The sequence below is a fragment of the Leptonychotes weddellii genome, chromosome 1 (genome assembly GCF_054177405.1).
Source record: "Leptonychotes weddellii isolate Sample4059 chromosome 1, ASM5417740v2, whole genome shotgun sequence".
Classification (NCBI taxonomy): Eukaryota; Metazoa; Chordata; class Mammalia; order Carnivora; family Phocidae; genus Leptonychotes; species Leptonychotes weddellii.
In genome coordinates this window covers 139,382,029-139,404,432 of record NC_138369.1, presented here as the reverse complement: position 1 = coordinate 139,404,432, position 22,404 = coordinate 139,382,029, and the positions used below count along the sequence as shown (strand labels likewise).

Sequence of the window (22,404 nt, the reverse complement as noted above, 5' to 3'; positions counted from 1 at the left end):
AGAAAAAGAAATAAAAATCATCCAAATTGGTAAGGAGGAAGGTAAAACTTTCACTATTTGCAGATGGCATGATACTATCTATAGAAAGCCCTAAAGACTCCACCAAAAAATTAGTAGAAGTAATAAATGAATTCATAAGGTCACAGGATACAAATTCAATATACAGAAGTCCATTGCATTTCTTTTTTTTTTTTTTTTTAAAGATTTTATTTATTTGAGACAGAGAGAATGAGAGAGAGAGCACATGAGAGGGGGGAGGGTCAGAGGGAGAAGCAGGCTCCCTGCCGAGCAGGGAGCCCGATGCGGGACTCGATCCAGGGACTCCAGGATCATGACCTGAGCCGAAGGCAGTCGCTTAACCAACTGAGCCACCCAGGCGCCCTTAGTCCATTGCATTTCTATACACCAGTAATGAATTAGCAGAAAGAGAAATTAAGAAAACAGTTCCATTTACAAGTGCACCAAAAATAATAAAATACCTAGGAATAACTTAAGGAGATGAAAGACTTGTACTCTGAAAATTATAAAACATTGATGAAAGAAATGGAAGATGATGCAAACAAATGGAAAGATATCCCAAGCTCATAGATTGGGAGAACAGATATTGTTAAAATGTTCATACAACTCAGTTAATCTACAGATTTAATGCAATCCCTATCAAAATACCAACAGCATTTTTCACAGAACTAGAACAAATAATCCTAAGATTGGTATGGAACCACAAAAAACTCCAAATAGCAAAACCAGTCTTGAAAAAGAACAAAACTGGAGGTATCACAATCCCAGATTTCAAGATATATTACAAAGCTGTGGTAATCAAAACAGTATGGCACTGGCACAAAAATAGACACACTGATCAATGTACTAGAATAGAGAGCTCAGAAATAAACCCATGATTACATGGGCAATTAATCTTCAACAAAGGAGGTAAGAATATGCAATGGGAAAAGGACAGTCTGTTCAACAAATGTGTTCGGTAAACCGGACAGCTATATGCAAAAGAAAAGAAACTGGACCACTTTCTTACTACACCATTCAGAAAAACTTAACATATTTAAAGACCTAAATGTGAGAACTACAACCATGAAAATCCTAAAAGAGAGTATAGGCTGTAATTTCTTGGACATCAGCCGTAGCAACATTTTTCTAGATAGGTCTCCTAAGGCAAGGGAAACAAAAGCAAAAATAAACTATTGGGACTGCATCAAAATAAAAAGCTTCTGCAAAGGAAACAATCAACAAAACAAAAAGCCTACAAAATGGAGAAGATGTTTGCAAATGATATATCTGATGAGGGGTTAGTCTCCAAAATATATAAAGAACTTACACAACTCAACACAAAATACAATCCAATTAAAAAATGGGCAGAAGACATGAAGACATATTTCTCCGGAGAAGACATACAGATGGCCAACCAGCGCATGAAAAGATGCTCAACATCACTCATCATCAGGGAAATGCAAATCAAAACCCTAAGAAATAACAAGTGTTGGCAAGGATGTGGAGAAAAAGGAACCCTTGTGCACTGTTGGTGGGAATGCAAACTGATGCAACTGCTGTGGAAAAGGATGGAGGTTCCTCAGAAAATTAAAAATGGAACTACCCTATGATCCAGTAATTCCACTGGGTATTTACTCGAAGAATATAAAACACTAATTTGAAAAAAATATAAGCACCTCTGTTTATTGCAGCATTATTTACAATAGCCACATATGGAAGCAACACAACAGAACAGACCGAGAAGATGTGCTATATATATATATATACACACACACAATGGAATAGTATCCAGCCATAAAAAGAATGAAATCTTACCATTTGCAACAATATGGATGGACCTAGAGGGTATAATGTTAAGTAAAGTAAGTCAGAGAAAGACAAATATCATATGATTTCACTTATATGTGGAATTTAAGATATGAAAAAGAGACAAATCAACAACAACAAAAACCCAGACTCTTAAATACAAAGAACAAACGTGGTTGCCAGAGGGGAGAGGGGGATGGGGATGGGTTATCTAAGTGAAGGGGATTAAGAGTGCACTTACTGTTTAAGAAGCAAAACAGATGAACATAGGGGAAAGGAAGGAAAAATAAGATAAAAATAGAGAGGGAGGCAATCCATAAGAGACTCTTAACTATAGAAAACAGAGAGTGGCTAGAGAGGAGGTGGGTGGGGGAATGCGGTAACTGGGTGAGGGGCATTAAGGAAGGTACTTGATGTAATGAGCACTGGGTATTATATGCAATTGATAAATCACTGAACTCTACCCCTGAAACTAATAATATACTATATGTTAACTAAATTGAATTTAAAAAATAAAAAAGTTTCGCAAAAACTACACTTATTCCCTTAAAGACTCACAGTGCACATTTAATATATTAAAGGCTCTGAGATTTCCTAATAAACCCCTTTAATTTTCATTAAAAAAGTGCACTTATTGTTATGAGCACTGAGTAGTGTAAAGAATTGTTGACTTACTATATTGTACACCTGAAACTAACACCATATATGAATTATACTGGAATTAAAATAAAACAATGAGGACAACAATAATAACCGCTCACTCATGGAGATGTCATTTATCCAGGGCCATCACATATGTAAAACAAATAGAATAGTATCTATAGTATTAAAAAAAACAACAAATGTGAGTACTGGTTCATGCGAGAGGAGCTGGACACGCATAAAGCTGAGCTCTAACTGCAGAACTACACAGGAAGTACTGATAATGAGACACTTATCTGGCTGACATCTCGTCCCACCAAGTATAAAACTGCAGATTTATAGAATTGTAATATAAATTTATAAATTAATATATTGAGAAGTGATATAAATATGTAAGATTACATCTCATGTTCTTATTAGGATCATCTTTCTCAGTGTTACTGCAATTTTAAGATGAGGCCTCACACTAATAAATGTCTCTCCTTCCTTCCTTCCCTTTCACCGGCTTTTCTACATAATCTTTCATTCATACAACATTGAGTAAGAACTTGAATATCAATTTTTAAATGTTAAAGTTCCTTTTAAAAGACCCGTGACTAAATAATAGTGTCACTCCTGCAAGAAAATGCATCCATTCATTTATGTACCAAGTATCACAGTATCTACTGTGCACCTGTCCTGGGCATTGTCACCCCCCGTGAACACAGTAGTGAGCAAGACGTGGTGCGTCTACTGCTGGGAGGGACAGACAATAAATGTGTAAACAATAAAATGTGTAATTTCAGAGAGTCTACAGTGCTATGAAGAAAACAGGGCAGGACAGTGGATAGACAGGGATATGGAGACGGGGTGGTCAGGGAGGCACACTGATCCAGGTTGTGTGAACGCTCCGAAGAAGCCATGAGGTCTGTCTGAGGGACACTCGGCCAGTGTGGCTGGCCATGGAGAACGGAGCAAAAATGGAAGCTATGAAGTCTTGGCGATGCTTTTTTTTTTTTTTTTAAAGATTTTATTTATTGAGAGAGTGAGTGTGAGAGACAGAAAGAGAGAGAGAGAGAGTGCATGAGCTGGGGGAGGGAGAAGCAGACTGAGCAGGGAGTCTGATACAGGGCTCAGCTCTATCCTAGGACCCTGGGGTCATGACCTGAACGGAAGGTAGACACCCAACTGAGTGAGCCACCCAGGCGCCCCTTGGTGATGCTTTTATATCAACTAGACACTGGCTGAGAATTTATTTCTTGTTGAATGCATGGATTCCCATACTTCATTCCTAACTTCAAACCCTGAATAGGACTACCCTCTTACTACTGTATCTTACAGTTTACAGATGGGACTGAATTAGAAAACTGGGGAAGGAGATGGGCTACAGCAAGGAGAGAACGGTTTGGAGTCAGAAAGCCTGACTCCGAGCCCAGGCCCCACCATTTGTTCTTGGTGTACTTCGGGCAATCGACCTGCTTGTAGCTTCAGTGTGCCTGCCGACAGTGGAATTCCTGACCCGGCCCCCTCCTCTCTGGCGTGTGCGAAAGCCCTGTCTAGCTGTCCTGTGCCGCATCGGGCAGCCGCCGCAGGGAGTCTCTCAGTCTGTACACGGCAGCTGAGAAACAGAAAGAAAATAGAGGTGGGCAGACGGGATGTTTAATAACAACACTTGAACAATGACAGTACACAAGACGTAGCTCTCATTTGGGGGCTGAGCATGTGTCGAGTGAGGTACTGTGTTACCCTGTTTAGTCTTCTCAACAACGCCCTAAGATTGGTTCTGTTGTTATCCTCACTTTCCAAAAGAGGAATGGGGAGGCTCCGAAAGGTTATCTGTCCAGGGTCACACAGAGCCTGAGTCTCAAACTTCAACCTTCAAAGTGAAGCATTTATTCAAAGGCAAGTCCTCTGAGTGCTCTCACTCATTGCTTATTTTCTTCTAGATCAAATCAGAATCAACTTGCTTATCGTTTTCCCAGCCCGCAGATTTCGGTAACGTGTAAGGCAAGCAAGGGTGAGCGGGGTTTGCGGGCGGCGGCGGCACCTCAGCGGTCAGAGAGGAGGAACACTTTCATAACACCAGACATTAGCACAGGCACATACACACAAATGAAAACAAAGCAACCAAAAATCAATCTGGGTGTAGTGAGGAAGGGTCCCTCCTCCACCTAAACTACAGTCTTCCTGCCTCTGAGCTTGGAGGCGTATGCCTACCACGTCGTGCTCATAAGCAGTGACTACTGATCATTGAAACAGAGATCGTTTGTTTACTCGCAAGGGGAAGTATGTAATGAAATTCAGGACATCTCTATCCAAAATATTTAAAATTAGAAATCTGAGAAAAAAAACATATAGAATAGCTTATTCCCCAAGGACACTGGATTAAATAAGACATCACTGTATTATAAATATTAGTATGACATACACCATGATTCCGCTTACATACGGTTCCAAACCAGGCAACGCGAAATTAGAGCCTTGAAGGCTGCATCCTTAGGTCAAAGTGAAAAGCAACCCAAGGACATGCTCATTATAAAAGTCAAGAGAACAGTTTACCTTTAGGAGGGAAGGTCAGGGCTTGTAATTGGGAAGGAGCCCGTGGTGGGGATTTCTAGGGGCCAGCAGTGTCCTATTTCTTGACCTCAGTGGTGGTGACATGGGTGTCCACTTGACAGTAATTCATTAAGCTGTATCTGTATGATTTAAGTATTTTCTATATTTGTGTTATATTTCACAACAAATGTTAAAAACAATTGAACTTCAAAGATAAACCTGTATGACTAGTAAAGTAGACAGTACACTTTGCTCAGGTGTGATTCATGTATTTCTCATCATTTTACCCTCTGGACAGCCCCTGTGAGGCAGGAAGGGCAGGCATCCTCCTCCTCCCCCTTTTAAGATGGGGACCTTAGAGTGCCAGGGGTTTCCACATAGCCAGTGGGTGAGCTGGGACTCTCCCCGCTGTCTGGTATATCTTTGAGTACCCAGCTCTCCCAGCCCCTACCTCATCTTTCAGCCGTATTCCGGGCACAGAATATACTGCGGAAGAGTTGTGAAGTCTGAGTGAGTTTTCTCAGAGATCGGAAACACACCTGTCATGATGTTCCACTGCAATCTCACGCTTGTTCTGGGAATCGATCTTGGCCTCCCTGACCATGTTAAACCAGGCCCTGAATATCTTCTTCTGAAGAATATGCACCCACAGTTTTTGTACTTCTTCCTCCAAATCAGTCAGGTACTGGGGATGAGGACAGGAATAGAAGTGAGACAAATAATATCATAGACAAAGAATTAGAGCAAATAAACAGTACAAAAGAGAACTGCAACAAACACAAAAGAACAAAGGACACTGGGGGCATAAAGAGAAAAAGATAACATGGCAGCCAAGATAATATCCTCTGCAGTGTATTAAAAAAAAAACAATGGAGCCAGAGGAGTGGAAACACTTCTAAGCCTGAGGGGTAGGTTTCTAGCAAAATTACTTGAGCAATTATGGGACAAGAAACAAGAAATGAGTATAAAAACAAAAGCTGATGTAATGATACATTACAGTTTATAAACAGTTTATGGACACTCCATGTGAAAAATGTTTTATACTAAGAAAGAATTAATTTGACATTTTCATATTCATTTCAAAGCAAGGAACTGGATTGACTATTCTATATTGTTCTTGAAAAAACAATGGTTATGGACATCTGGATTGCATCTCATTTTCTTACAAAGGATTGAGCAGAGACATGTATTTAAAGCTTCCTTCTCTGTGGCCTTACCTGTAGCCAGCTCCGGATAACTCTCCTAAGCAATATTTGGCAATAGAGTTGATCAGCCCGGGCTGTGTTCCTAGCCAGGATTTCCTGACTATACTGGAACCAGGACAGCAGGCATTTTCTCTGTAGAGCCAAAGAGTGATGTTCTTCGGCCACCTGGACAATTTTTTAAATAAGAAAAGGAAATTATTCCTTACATGTTTAATCATTTAAGGAAATACACATCACCTTGGCAAATGATGCTATAAACTACATGTAGGCAGTTACAGAGGGAAAAATCTTAAGGGCATTCAGACTATGTCTTAAGAGCTCTGACTACTGACCCTATCTTATGGGGGTTTTAGATGCACAGCCTTTCAGCGCTGACTCCCCAAAGACCACAGCGACTGGCTGGTTATTAGGAAAATGGAATAAACCTCCAAAGCCATTATTTCACTTGCGTCAAGTTTTGAAGTGCGTAGCTGATGATATTCTCAGTTTGTTCTCCTGGAGCTTGGACAGCAACTCCATAATAAACCTCTCTATTATGTACTTAACCACCGTCTAATTGGGGAAATGCCAATACTTTCAATTAGTTTTATAGTATGAGCTGTCACCAGCATTGAAATTTAGACATTATCAATAAACCACAAAACCATTTGATAGGAAAACAACATGATGAATAATTAAATGTCTTACCAACTTAAAAGGTTCAGACAGAACATCATTCTATCAAAATAAACATGTAACTCAGAGTTTATGAGTTTTAAAAGATAACTGTTCTATTTTTTTAAGAGGCAGGAGGGAAAAACCCTTCTCTCTCAATCCTGTCCAGGCAATCACACATTTTTCTAAGCCTTGCCTAGCCAGCCAGCACCATGAATGGGAATGATCCAAGTGAATCTCTTAACAGTCCAATTTATTGGCCCAAATGACCATCCAGGAGGCCACTGTGGCACCTGAGACTGCTGTCTGGCCTGACTCATCCCAGCCTGGGAGCCAAAAGGCAAGGGGAGTCTCCTAAGCTCCTTGCTCTTTGTCCTCTGGGAAAACAGAGAACCAGGAAGAAAAAGATTATCAGAAGGTCTCACGGAAGTTCTGAAAATGGTTTTTGGATTAAATATCCTATAGTACACATGAGTTTAAGGGAAAATGCTAAATAACTCTTCCGAAAAAATGTTACAAACAATAAAATTAAAAAAAAAAAAAAAAGGGCGCCTGGGTGCCTCAGTTGGTTAAGCGACTGCCTTCGGCTCAGGTCATGATCCTGGAGTCCCGGGATCGAGTCCCGCATTGGGCTCCCTGCTCAGCAGGGAGTCTGCTTCTCCCTCTGACCTTCCCCCATCTCATATGCTCTGTCTCTCATTCTCTCTCTCTCAAATAAATAAATAAAATCTTAAAAAAAAAAAAATGTTACAAACAAGGCAGGGACTGTTTAACTGGACCTTTCTTAATTTTTTTCTATCCCTTCCTGGAAGCCAACTCAGACGGGTGAAGGCTACCCCTTCCTTTTACTCTCCTCCAGAACTTTTCCTTTTACTTCTTTTTATTTTTTAACTTTCAACTGGTGGTTGCCATCTACATAAACCCTCTGATTGTTACATAGTTTAACGGTGTGCCAGAACTGGGCTGCGTTCCTGGGCTATGTTCACAGGTGCTCGCTACACTTTAGCTTTGTAACCAATATGCTGTGTGACTTTAAGCAAGTCAGTTCTCCTCTCTAAGGCTCAGTGCCCTTATTACAAATGGAAAGAGGTGGTGAGGACTGCTAATGTTCTAAAATTCTATTATCTTGTTGTGATAGACTTTATAGTGGCCCCAAGGGATGGCCACGTCCTGATCCCTGGAACCTGTAAATGTTACCTTAGGTGGTAAAAGGGATTTTGCAAATATGATTAAGTGAAGGATCATAAAATGGGGAGATTATCCTGCATGATATGCAAGAGCCCTAAATGTAACCACAAGAATCCTTGTCAGAGGGAGGCGGGAGGGTCAGCATCAGTACGTGTGACATGAAAGCAGAGAGCGGAGTGATTCAAGGAGGGAGCTGAGAGCAACAGGATGCTCTTCTTCACTCAGAAGACTAGAGAGTCAGCCCTCCCCTTTCATTACGAGGAAAAAGCCACAGCAAAATAGCAATGGCCTGGGGTACAGATGGATCCTCTTGCCCTCAGGCCTGATCACCACAAATGGGCTTCCTCAGTCGGTTTGGAATACTCAGTAATTCCAGAACCGTTGGTAAGGAGGCTGAGGACAAAAAATCAGGGACAGAGAAAAAACAATGGGAAGGGCATTTTGGGAAGGTAAAAAGAAAGTATGAAAAACAGGAAGAGAACAAAGAATGAAGAACGAATAGGCAGGGAGCCTACATCATGTTTCCAGAGGTATAATCTGCAGCATTACTCAATATAGTGGGACTCTTATGCTATTTGGTTTTCATAACCCAAAATGCTAGCTTTACTTTTCAATATTAATCTGGCCAAATGTGTAAGTAAGAGTTGTCATACCTAGAATAGATTACTGTGCTTATTTTTATACAGAATTCTAAAAATAACATTTCATCTATTTTGAGCTTCTGATCATTTAGTTTAGAATGCCCTGCCCTATGTACTGGGTAAGTTTGAAGTTTCATGTTATTTGATTTTATATATCTCTGTGTGGCAGAGTAGGTTATTGTTCCCTATAACAGGATTATATATCCCTACTCTTTGTATGTGATTTCATAATGCCTCCCAGTGAAGTAGATGGAACCTTTTCCTCCCCTTAATGACCTTGAGTTTGGCTCTATGATTTGCTTTGGCCAATAAAATGTCAATGGACCTGATACAGGCAGAGGTATCGTATGGGTTTACGTCACTGGGTTTAGTTATTGCACAACAGACATTTGCCAGGTGAAAAGCATGGACCGAATTAACTGCTGAATTCAGAAAGAGGCTGTGGAGAGACCTGAATGTAATCCACAGCTGGCCCATAGATGTGTAAGAAATAAATGCCTAAATTGGAAGCTGCTGATTTTTGAGGGCTGTTTGTTATGCAGCTTTATTGAAACAGAAACCTAATACTTTATGGTAATTATTTCCTTTATGACATACATGGCTAAAATTGAGAGAGGCCTCTATTCATCTTACTTTGAAAGTCTTTTAATAAAAAATCTACTCATTTTGTTCCCAACCTATCCAGTTATAGAAATCTTTCTCCATCTTGAAGACCAAATCTGAACTCTTACCCAAAACAAAGAAATACATATACACTCAATTAGCTTATATTTTTGGCTTTTAAATCACCAAACAACCCTCAAATCTTAATTGGATGTTTATGCCACTTGAAAAGTCCATTTTGGGGCACCTGAGTGGCTCAGTCATTAAGCGTCTGCCTTCGGCTCAGGTCATGATCCCAGGGTTCTGGGATCGAACCTCACATTGGGCTCCCTGCTCGGCGGGGAACCTGCTTCTCCCTCTCACACTCCCCCTGCTTGTGTTTCCCTTTCTTGTTGTCCTTCTCTCTGTCAAATAAAAAAAAAAAAAAGTCCATTCTGTAATTTTGGGAGGAAGTATGTGACACTGTACCTGGATGTTTTGCTTGCTTTGCATTCTCAATCTCTTCCAAGGCTCCAGGCCTTTTTTTCTTAGCAATACCCTTTCATAATGTTCTTTGGCTACTGCTTCCAGCTGCTGGTTCCTCTTAATTCTCTTCTGCTTCTCTAGTTCTTTCTGGGAAAAATTAAAAAGTAAAAATGCTGAGGAGGGACCAAGATAGTGACATAGGAGGTCCTGGACTTCCCTCCTCCCTTGGATGCATTCAATGTATAGCTACAAATGGAGCATCTCCCTCTGAAAGAAATCTAGAAACTAGCTGAGTGACTCTTCCCTATCAGGGAAATACCCACATCAAAGTGGGTAGGAAAGGCTGAAACACACTCTTGACATAAACCCCATCCCTAGCACAGCACCATACAACAGGGAGGGAATTCCCAATTCGGAGCTTCTCTCTGAGGAATGAAGGGTTTGGACTGCACACCTAGCACCTCCTCTTTTAAAACAACCTAAATGAATGGCTAAAATGAATGGCTCTGAAAGCCACTGGGGCTTGTGTCCATGAGATACATAAAACGATAGAAAACAAAGAAATGGTTCTTAATGGATGTGTGCGCACTCCCTATGGCTATCCCCCTAGGGCTCATCCCTGAGGGAGCAGACAAACATGCCCATCTCCCACTCTCTGAAAGTGGTTTGACTGTATACTTTATAAGCTAATGCCTGAGGGTCCAGCTTCTTATTTAGCACACATTTAGGGGTTGGCTGTGGTCCTCTCCAAAGGAAGTGCCCAATGGACCCTTCCCCTGCCTTCTCCCTCTAGCTCATTCCAATGATAAAACCAAACCACAAGCATCTCTCTGGAAGGAGCTTGGACACAATCTGGTCACCCAACATTTATGATTACCACTTGAGGGATGGGACCCTGGTTTGCCTGGCTCTTAAAGCCAATGGAGCTTACATTCACAAGTCCTATAGGACTATAACAAAGAAGCAATTTTTTAAATGGATGTAGGAGCACCCGTCTCCCCTTGTGGCTATATACTGGGCTCAGTGCAGAGGGAGCAGGCAAAACACATCTCATAGTTTCTCCCTGGAAGGGGCTTAGTTACCTACATTCCCAGCTGCTGCCTGAGGGTACAGTTTTTAATCAGCTTGCATCTAGGTGCTGACTGAGATTCTCCCCTTTGGAACACTGGCAGGTGTTGGTACAGCTCAACTACTGGGAGCTAAGAACAAGGACAGCAGATTGGATGATCACAAAGGTTTGAGAGACAACCAAGAACCTGGGCGAGGCTGATTGACAATGTTTATCTCCCACATGAGACCACTCTGTAACGACTAGGAGAGGTGGCTGCTTTATCTAACGTGCAGAAACCAACAGGAAGAGTCAAGAAAAATAGAGAAAGGGGAATATCTTCCAAACAAAGGAACAAGATGAATCTCCAGAAACCAATCTTAATGAAATAAATGATTTACCCAATAGACAGTTCAAAACCGTGATCATAAAGATGTTCACTGAGTTCAGGAGAGCAATGCATGAACAAAAAGAATTTCACCAAAGACATACAAAAAAAAAAAAAAAAACCTCAACCCCAAACATAAATTATATAGCTGAAGAATACAGTAACTGAACTGAAAAATTCAGTAAAGGGGTTCAAGAGCAGACTATATCAGGCAGAAGAAAGGATTAGCCAACTTAAAGACAGAGCAGAGAATTCATCCAATTAGGGGAAAAAGAAAAAAGAATGAAGATAGCATAAGGGACTGATGGGACACCATCAAGGGTACAAATACATGCATTACAGGGGTTCCAGAGGAAAGGAAGGGGCAGAAAGCTTACTCAAAGAAATACTGGCTGAAAACTTCCCTCACTTGGGGAAAGAAACAGACATCCACATCGAGGAAGCCCAGAAAATACCAAACAAAATGAATCTAAAGAGGCACACACCAAGACAATTAAACTGTCAAAAGTTAAAGACAAGGAGAGAATCATAAAAGCAGCAAGAGAAAAGCAACTTGTTACATATAAGGGCATTCCCATAGGACAATCAACAAGTTTTTCAGCAGAAACCTTGCAGGCCAGAGGGAGTGGGATGATATATTCAAAGTGCTAGAAGAAAAAACCTGCCAAACAAGAATACTCTACCCAGCAAAGATGTCCTTCACAATTGAAGGAGAGATAAAAGGATTTTCCAGACAAACCAAAGCTAAATGAATTCATTACCACTAGACCAGCCTTATGTCATACCCAACCCTTAAAAGGACTAATTCAAGGGGCACCTGGGTGGCTCAGTCAGTTAGGTGTCCAACTCTTGGGTTTGCCGACTCTTGGTTTTGTCGACTCTTGGTGTCCGACTCTTGGTTTTGCCTCAGGTAATGATCTCAGAGTCCTGAGATCCAGCCCCGCAATGGGCTCCCTGCTCATTGGGAGTCTGCTTCCCCGCCTCCTCTCTTTCTGTCCCACTCCCCACTCGTGCACTCTTTCTAATAAATAAATAAATCTTTTTTTTAAAAAAGGGCTTCAAGTTGAAGTGAAGGACACTAGTTAGTAACATAAAAACATGAAACTATAAAATTCACTGGTAAAGGTGTATATATAAATAGTTTAATTGAGAATACTCTAATATGGTGATGGTGGTAGGTGAATCTCTTATAACTCTAGTATAAAGGTTAAAAGACAAAAGTATTAATTAAAACAACTATAATAATAATTTGTTAATGGATACACACTATAAAAGATGTAAATTGTGGGGCACCTGGGTGCTGCAGTCAGTTGAGCATCTGACTCTTGGTTTTGGCTCAGGTCGTGATCTCAGGGTTGTGAGATCAAGTCCCACGTTGGGCTCCACATTAGCAGAGTCTGCTTCAGATTCTCTCCCTTTCCCTCTGCCCCTCCCATTCATGCTCTCTAAAATAAATAAATAAATCTTTAAAAAAAAGATGTAAATTGTGACATCATACACAAAGTGTGGGAGCAGGAGTATAAAAATGTAGAGGTTTTGTATACATTTGAAGTTATCAGCTTAAAACAGACTGTTAAAACTACAAGATGCCTTATGTAAGCCTCATGGTAACCACAAAGCATGAACCTATAGTAAATAAGCAAAAAAAGATTAAGAGAAAGTAATCAAAGCATAACACTATAGAGAATTATTAAATCACAAAGAAAGCAAGAGAGGAAGAAAGGAATATAGGAACTACAAAAGAGCTAGAAAACAGCAAAATGGCAATAATAAGTCCATGCCTATTAATTATTTTAAATGTACACAGACTACATTCTCCAGTGAAAAGCCATACAGTGGTTGAATGGATTAAAAAAATCAGGACCCAACCTGCTGCCTATGAGCGGCTCATTTCAACTTTAAAGACACACAGAGACTGAAAGTGAAGAGATGGAAAAAAGATATTCCATGCAAATGGAAGCCAAAAGACAGCAGGAGTAGCTAGCCTTACATCAGACAAAATAGACATTAAGCCAAAAACTGTAACGAGATTTAAAAAAAAGGTCATTATATCATGACAAAAGGGTCAATTCATCAAGAGGATATAACAATTATAAATATTTATATACCGGTCTTCCTCCATGGTTCCCTTGGCTCTCCACCTCTCCTTCCTGTGGTGCTCAATGGATCATGGTCAAGCCTCAAATGAGGTAGATTAAGATCAAAACCGGCATGGTGAAGCGATTGGTCAAAGAAAAAATTATGCATGAAAAAGAAGCAAAACAATAAGAAGAAAAGATTGAAAAAAATGAAAGCTGAAGATGGTGAAAATTATCCAATTAAAAAGCAGGCAGAGATCCTGCAAGAGTCCTGCATAATGATCCCAGATTGCCAGCACAGGTTGGAAGCCACATATACTGATCTTTTGCAGTTAGTAGAGAGAGGAAGACTTGCAAGAAGCTGAGGAATATAAGGAAGCATGTTTAGTACTGGATTCAGTGAAGTTAGAAGCCTGAAGTTTTCTGTACAGGGTGTTTTTTGCATTAAATCTTGGGATCCATTCCACAATTCATTATTTTTGACCACTGCTCTGTGTTCAAGTAGTATGAGAATGTGCTTCTTTTTACTCAGTTGCATATATTTTTCTTTGCCTAATTTATCAAATGAGTTCATCTAATAAAAAAAATTATGCACCCAATTTTGAATCACCTCAATACATAAAGCTAATACTAACATTCTGAGGGGCGATCTAGACAGCAATACAATAATAGTAGGAAACCTAAATAACCCACTTTAAACAATGGATAGATCACACTGACAGAAAATCACTATGGAAACATTGGACTTAAATTATATGTTAGACCAGATGGACCTAACAGACATATACAGAACATTTCATTCAACAACGACAGAATATGCATTTTTCTCAAGTGTACATAAAACATTCTCCAGGATGGATCATATGTTATATGCTACAAAACAAATCTTAATAAATTGAAAAAAACGGATATCATATCAAGCATCTTTTTCAACCATGGTGTTATGAAATTAAAAATCAATTACAAGAGGAAAACTGGAAAACACACAAATACATGGAGATTAAACAACATGCTTACAAACAATGAGTCAAAGAAGAAATCAAAAGGGGAAATCAAAAAACATCCAGGCAAAGGAAAATGGAAACAAAATATACCAAAACTTACGAGATGCAGCAAAAGCAGTTTTAAGAGGGAAGTTTATAGCAGTAAACCCTTACATTAGAAAAAATGAAAGATCTCAAACAGCCTAACTATACATCTCAACAAACTAGAAGAAACTATGCCCAAAGTTAGCAGAAGGAATGAAATAAAGATCAGTGCAGAAATAAATGAAATAGAGACTAGAAGAACAATAGAAAAGATTAAAAAAAAAACTAAGACCTGTCTTTTTTAAAAGATAAAATAGACAAACCTGTGGCTAGACTAAGAAAAAAAGAGACTTAAATAAAATCAGAAATGAAAGAGAAAACACAGGAATAGTAAGGATCATAACAAACTACTATGAACAATTATATACCAACAACTTAAATAACCTACAAATGGATAAATTCTTAAAAACATACAACTTTTGGGCGCCTGGGTGGCTCAGTTGGTTAAGCGACTGCCTTCGGCTCAGGTCATGATCCTGGAGTCCCTGGATCGAGTCCCGCATCGGGCTCCCTGCTCGGCAGGGAGTCTGCTTCGTCTTCTGACCCTATCCCCTCTCATGTGCTCTCTGTCTCTCTCATTCTCTCTGTCTCAAATAAATAAATAAAATATTTTAAAAAAGACATACAACTTTTACTAAGACTGAATCATGAAGAATTAGAAAATCTGAACAGACCGATTACTAGTAAAGAGATGGAATAAGTAATCAAAATCCTTCCAACAAAGAAAAGTTCAAGACCAGATGGCTTCACTGGTAAATTCTACCAAATATTTCAATTAATACCAGTTCTTAAACTCTTCCAAAAAATATAAGAGAAGGGAACACTTCCTAAATCATTTTACAAGGCCAATATTACCCTGATGCCAAAGCCAGACAAGGACACAAGAAAATTATAGGCCAGTATCCCTGATGAACATAAATGCAAAAAATCTCAACAAAATATCAGCAAATCAAACAGTACATTAAAAGGATCATACACTATGATCAAGTGGGATTTTTCCAGGGATGCAGGGATGGTTCAACATCCACAAATCACTCACTGTGATACTCCCATGTTATAAAATGAAGGATAAAAATCCTATGGTCATCTCAATAGATGCAGAAAAAGTATCTGACACAATTCAACATCCTTTCATGATAAAACTTCTCCACAAATTGGGTATAGAAGGAATGTATCTCAACATAATAAAGACCATACTTGCGAAGCTCACAACTAACATCACACCCAACATTGAAAAGATTTTCCTCTCATATTATGAACAAGACAAGGATGCCCACGAATTTTATTCAAAATAGTGTTGGAAGTGTAAGAGCAATTAGGCAAGAAAAAGAAATAAAGACATCCAAATTAGAAAGGAAGAAGTAAAATTGTCTCTCTCTGCAGATGACGTGATATATATCAAAAACCCTAAAGACTCCACTAGAAACTGTTAGAATAAATGAATTTAGTACAATTGCAGTATACAAAATCAATTGCACATCTATACATAATAATGAGTTATTAGAAAGAGAAATTAAGAAAATAATCCCATTTACAATAGCATTAAAGAGAAAAAACTACTTAGGAATAAAATTTAATCAAGGAAGTAAAATATCTGTACATTGGAAACTATAAAATATTGGTGAAAAAATTGAAGAAGACACAAATTCTATATGGATAGATTTTTTTTCTGTGATTTGTACTGCATAACCAGCCACCTAGACCTGCACATTCGTAGGCAGGCTAAGGAATGTTGTTTGTGAGACTTGTGATGTGTGAATAACTTTGGGAGCTGTTGAAATATATTATCTGGCCTCCAGGTCAGAACTGGCCCTTCTGTTCTGGATGCCAAGATCTATAAATCTTGTCTCATATCCCCTCCTGCTCCAGGCTGCATTGGCTCCCTAGAATGGAATCCAGGCAGGGAGGCAGACACACATAGCCCAGGCTCCTTGAAAACATAAAAACATGATAACAGGGGCGCCTGAGTGGCTCAGTCGGTTAAGCGACTGCCTTCGGCTTAGGTCACGATCCTGGAGTCCCGGGATCGAGTCCCCTGCTCGGCGGGAAGCCTGCTTCTCCCTCTGACCCTCCCCCCTCTCATGTGCTCTCTCTCTCTCTCATTCTGTCTCAAATAAATAAATAAAATCTTTAAAAAAAAAAACAAACCAAAAAAACATGATTAACATAGAAATGCAGCTTGCTCCAAATTGCACGTAGACAAACAAATGTTTAACTTCAAACCCTGTTATGTGCCCTGTAAATATTGTCAGTTGGAAGTCTCACCTGAGGGGAGGATGCTCTGCCCAGACCTCTCAATTGGGACTCCAGCCTAGCTGTTTCCACGGGGCTTCCCCAGCTAATGAGGTTGGATGTTGTTAAGTACCCAATTTGATGTAACTTTGCCTTATTCTCATTTCTTGCCTACTATTACCTTCATCTATGTGTAGATTTCTTTCCTCTTCTGTTCCTATTAGGTTTCTATATTAACAATAATAAAGTTTTCTTTCCTTTTCAAAACCAAAACACACCTGTTGTGAATCTTTTCACAGAACAATAAATAAATGGAAAGATTCACTGTGCTCATGGATTGGAAGAAGTAATATTGTTAAAATGGCCATACTACCCAAAGCAATTTACAGATTCATTGCAGTCCCTATCAAAATTCCAATGGTATTTTTCACAGAAATAAAAAAAGCAATCCTAAAATTCGTATGGGACCATGAAAATCCTGAATAGCCAAAGCAATTTTGAGAAAGAAGAACAAAGCTGGAGGCATCATATTTCTTGATTTCAAACTATATCACAAAGCTACAGTAAGCAAAACAGTATAGTACTGGCATTAAAAAAAAAGACACATAGATCAATGGAATAGGATAGAGAGCCCAGAAATAAACCCATGCATATATGGTCAATTAATTTTCAACAAAGGAGCCAATAATATACAAAGGGGGAAAGTCTCTTCAATAAATGGTGCTGGGAAAACTGGGTAGCCTCCTGCAAAAACAATAAAACTGGACCTTTATCTTACACCATCCATAAAAAGCAACTAAAAATGGATTAAAGACTTGAATGTAAGACCTGAAACTAAAACTTTTAGAAGAAAACATAGTAGATAAGCTCCTTGACTCTGGACTTGGAGATGAGTTTTTGGATTGAACACCTTAAAACAAAGGCAACAAAACAAAAATAAACAAGTGGGATTACATCAAACTAAAAAGCTTCTGCACAGCAAAGGAAACCATCAACAAAAAGAAAAGGTAATCTATGGAATGGAACAAAATATTTGCAAACCACATATCTGATAAAGGGTTAATACCTAAAATATACAAGGAACCTATACAACTCAATAGCAAAAGAACCCCAAATAACCCATTTAAAAAATGGGTAAAGAACCTGAATAGATGTTTTTCCAAAGAAGACATACAAATGGTCAACAGGTACATGAAAAGCTACTCAATATCACTAATCATCAGGGAAATGCAATGAGGTATCTATCACCTGACAACTGTTAGAATGGCTATTATCAAAAAGACAAATAAATGCTGGCAAGAATGTGGAGAAAAGGGAGCCCTTGTGCACTGCTGTTGGGAATGTAAACTGGTGCATCCCCTATGGAAAACAGTATGGCGGTTCCTCAAGAAATTAAAAATGGACCTACCATATTATCCAACAATCCCAGTTCTGAGTATGTATCCATAGGAAACAAAATCACTATCTAAAGAGATATTTGTACTCCCATGTTTATTGCAACATTATTCACAGTAGCCAAGATATGGAAACAACTAAGGTTTCCATCAATGGATAAATGAATTTAAAAATATGGTATATATATACAATGGAAGATTATTTAGCCTCAAAAAAGGAAATCCTGCCATTTTTGACAACACAGATGAACCCTAAGGACATCATGCTCATTATGCCAAGTAAAATAAGCCAGAGAAAAACAAGTACTAGGTGGTATCACTTATATGTGGAATCTTTATTTTTTTTAAAAAAAGGCTGAACTCCTAAGAAACAGAGAGTAGAATGTGGTTGCAAGTGGTTGAGGGGAAGGGGGGAAATAGGGAGAGCCTGGAAAAAGGGTACAAACTTTTAGTTGTGAGATGAATGTAGTCTGAGGACCTGAAGTGTAAAAAACATGGTGGCTGTAGTTTTTAATACTATATTTTATAACTGAAATTTACTAAGAGACAACTTAAGTGTACACACACACACACACACACAAAGGTGTGTGACAGATGTGTTAACCCAATGGTGAGAATCCTTTTACAATGTATAAGTACATCAAATCATCCTGTTGTACATATTTTTTGGGGGGGGTTCTTTTAATTTAAATTCAATTAATTAACATATAGTGTATTATTAGTTTCAGAGGTAGAGTTCAGTGATCATCAGTTGCATAGAACACCCAGTGGTCATTCCATCACGTGCCCTCCTTCATGCCCATCACCCAGTTACCCCATCCCTCCCACCCACCTCCCCTCCAGCAACCCTCAGTTTCTTTCCTATGCTTAAGAGTCTCTTTTGGTTTGTCTCTCTCTCTCTGATTTCATCTTGTTTTATTCTTCCCAGGTTTTTTTTTTTTTTTTTACTAGCCAGAATCATGCTGTATGTATTGTTCTTTGATGTGCTTGCTGGAGATGTTCTCAGCCTAGCACACACCTTTTATCCATTCTATATTCCACAGAAATAGTGTCACTGTTTGGGTTGCTTCATTCTGCTGTTATAATTATGCCCACTTCTGTGCACAAACTTGAGCATAGGGGCTGGAATTTGTGGGGAAGTGTGTCAGTTTGAGCCCCTGGCAATCTGAGGTGAAGGCATGTTGACTTGGCATTGGGCATGCTGACTCGGGCAGGAGGGTGGCTGGACTGTGAATTTGGGACCCACAGGCTGATGGCATGTGTGACAGGGATGTGGCCGGTTTTGCTTTTAACTTTTGTTTTTCTGGGAAACTCTCTCTCTCCTTCTATTCTAAATGAAAGCCTTGCTGGATAGAATATTCTTGGCTGTAGATTTTTTCCTTTTAGCAGTCGGAATTGATCATGCCGCTCCCTTCTGGCCTGTAGTTTCTGCTGAAAAACCCACTGACAGCCATATGGGGTTTCCCTTGTATATCACTGCTTTCCTTCCCCTTGCTGCTTTTAAAATTCTCTCTCACTACTTTTGGCCATCTTATTTACTTTGTGTCTTGGTGCAGACCTCTTTGGGTTGGTTGTGTTGGGGGCTCTCTGTGCCTCCTGGATCTGGATTTCTCTGTCCTTCCCCAGATTCAGGAAGTTTTTAGCTATTATTTCTTCAGACAAATCTTCTTCCCCCTTTTCCTGCTCTTCTCCTTCTGGGATCCGTATCATGCGACTGTTATGCTTGACAGTGTCACTGAGTTCCCTGGGTCTATTCTCATTTTGTGTATTTTTTTCCCCTCTCATCTGCTCATCTTGATTACTTTCCAATACTCTGTCCTCCAGGTGGCTGATCTGTTCTTCTACTTCCTCTTGTTTGCTATTCCAGGTGGTCTATTTTTATTTCCATTTAGTGAGTCCAATAGCTCTAATTGGTTCTTTTTTACATCTCATATCTCTTGGTGGAGGGTCTCATGGAAGTTCTGCACTCTTTTCTCAAGTCCAATGAGATCTTTATGAGCATTACTTTAAATTCTGTATCAGACATATTACTTATCTCCATTTTGCTTAGGTCTACTGCTCTGATTTTTTTCCACTCTTTCATTTGGGACATATTCCTCTGTCTCCTCATTCTGTCTATTGCTGTGTCTGTTTTTCTGTGTTAGGAAAGTCAGCTACGTCAACTGTACTTGAAAGTAGTGGCTTTATGAAGAAGAGGTCCTGTAGTGCAACGTCTCCTTTTCACCAGAAAGTGGTGCTTCAGGGGGTGTCTCCTATACATGTGTTGCTCCAGGGGTGTCCTACCGTTGTGGCTGGGATGTGTTTGCCTTCAGTCCAGCCTGTGATGGCTCTCTGCCTGTTGTGGGCAGAGTCTGGTCTCCGTGGTGTTAGTGGGCTGGTCCGGGGCTGCCTTGGGCTTGAGTTGAGTCAGACCAGGTGCTTGCCAGAGATGCAGTAGCACCAAACTGCAGGCACTTTCCCTGTGTTGTCCCCTGAAAAGCTTTTGTTGTTGGGTGGGGCCTGCAGACAGACCAGCTGCCTGCCCCCAGCCCACCGCTGGGGTCACAGTCAGACTGGTGTGTGGTTATTTTCCCCTCTTCCTGGGGCAGGACTCACTTTGGAGTAGTGCTGACCCTTGTCTGGGCTGCGTGCACACTGCCAGGCTTGTGGCACTGCTTTGATGGGATCTTGCCAAGAGCGATCGGAGGGGGTGGATCTGCTTCACTGTGGCCTCTTGTCTATGCCGGGCTGTGGAGAGTCTGTTCTGCCAGTTTTTGGGCTGCTTTCTCGGTTATTTATGCCGATGTGGGTGCTCTCTAGGCAGCCACGTGGCAAGAGGTGAGCCCAGGGTGATCCTACTCTGCCATCTTCCCAGCAGCCATCCTGTTGTACATTTTAAGTACCTTACAATTTTGTAAATTATACCTCAGAAAAACTGAAAAAATAAGTAAAAGTGCCATGACCAAAACACTAATGAATTTCATATCAACAAATAGCTAATTAACTTAATTTGAACATATAACCACTAAACAGTGTGCTAATCATGGTAACAGAACTCTGGAGCATTAAAGGAAACAATTCTGCCAAGTGGGTGAGGAAAAGGTGGTCATGAGTACTACAAGAATCAGTGCTATACATAGTCTTAGATATATTCAGTGTTGTTCACAGATGATTTGTATCTCACTCTGTTACTAAAAAGTAAAGTATCTAGTTAGGAGAGCAATCAGTATTTCTCCCTCATTATTATGGGAAACCTAGCAATACAGCCCCTTCATTTAGATTATAGAGATTTATATGTAAATAACCCTATTTAAATTTAAAGATACTCCATACTGCATTAAAAGCCTAGAATAATATTCTTACGCTGTGCTCTTTTTAAAAGTGATGCACAAATAAAATAAGTCCAGAAAAAAGTTAAAAGTATTTGATGATCATTAGGCAGCCCTCCCTCCTTTGAGAAGGATTAACCATTTCTGGTAATACCCTGAGAAAAGACAGCCCCCATGCTCCTCAAAGAAGAATGTACCCTTTGAGGGGCTGACTGAGAAAGATGACAGAAGCGTAATGGTTTACTGTAGAGATATCATTTTTTAATTTTTCTATTTTTAATAAAAGTAAGCTATAATAAAAGTGAGAGAAAAAAATTACCTAAAAATGGTGAGTGGTAGCAAGTGATACCCCTTATGAAAGTCACAAGAGCAAAGCAAATACTTCAGACTGTCTTCACAATAGTTGTCATTTATGTAATATAAATACAAAAACATTTAAGCTTCTCCCACCCCCCCCTCCCCCGGCCGCCGCAATTTCACTTCAGGAAAAGTGTGGTGAATTGGCTGATTCTGACAAGCTACTTAATGGCTGAGTCTTCTGTGAGAAAAAAAATGAGAGCACGCAGTGGAACATTTCTACTATGGAAGGGAGATTTGCCCTGATCTTCCAATCCAAACTACCTGTTTCAGTACAAGTTCCTCAAGATGAAATGTCCACATTCTCTAAAGCACTAACCCCAAATTATCTTTGTAATCTTCATTTCAGACACCTGAGATGTTGAACTGGACGGCCAGAAATAAAAATTATTTACAAGAATTTTCTTATGAGTAACAAGTACAGCTGAGGGTTATGTGGGGGGTGAAAACAGAAAGTAGCCATTTTCACATCCATTGAAATGTTCCTGTAGCACTGAGACAGCAGTTGTGACTTACAGACAGGAATCTAACACAGATAATAAGCCTTTGGAGAGATCCTCAGGCTGGCCAACCCTGTTCACATGCACACCTAAGTTACAGTGTAACTATTTTCCTAGAAATATAACTCTGTGGCTGGTGGTGTAGGCTCCAAAGGAAATCCATTTTCCGATGGAGTGGGGAAAAATAGCCTTCTTTTATGTCTACTTTTCCATGAAAAAAGAGAAAGGAAAACATTTAACAGAGATCTGCTTGAGCCAAAATTTTGTATTAC

General features: G+C 39.7%; 1 protein-coding gene and 1 pseudogene across 4 annotated transcripts in view; one reads left to right on the top strand and one right to left on the bottom strand.

Moving 5' to 3' along the window:
• Window positions 1-22,404, bottom strand: part of CCDC191 (coiled-coil domain containing 191) — a 94,822-nt gene that overhangs the window by 9,778 nt on the left and 62,640 nt on the right. For 2 of the 4 annotated variants that reach the window (XM_081796762.1, XM_081796772.1), the window contains 3 exons: window positions 9,743-9,886; window positions 6,201-6,353; window positions 5,523-5,668 (listed from right to left, as the gene is read on the bottom strand). In XM_081796762.1, coding sequence (XP_081652888.1) covers window positions 5,523-5,668; window positions 6,201-6,353; window positions 9,743-9,886 — 443 coding nt within the window. Of the gene's footprint in view, window positions 1-4,986; window positions 5,124-5,522; window positions 5,669-6,200; window positions 6,354-9,742; window positions 9,887-22,404 lie in introns of all 4 variants that reach the window. The other 2 variants (XR_014138221.1, XM_081796767.1) reach the window with 2 other exon arrangements.
• Window positions 13,345-13,850, top strand: LOC102736943 (tubulin-specific chaperone A pseudogene; annotated as a pseudogene).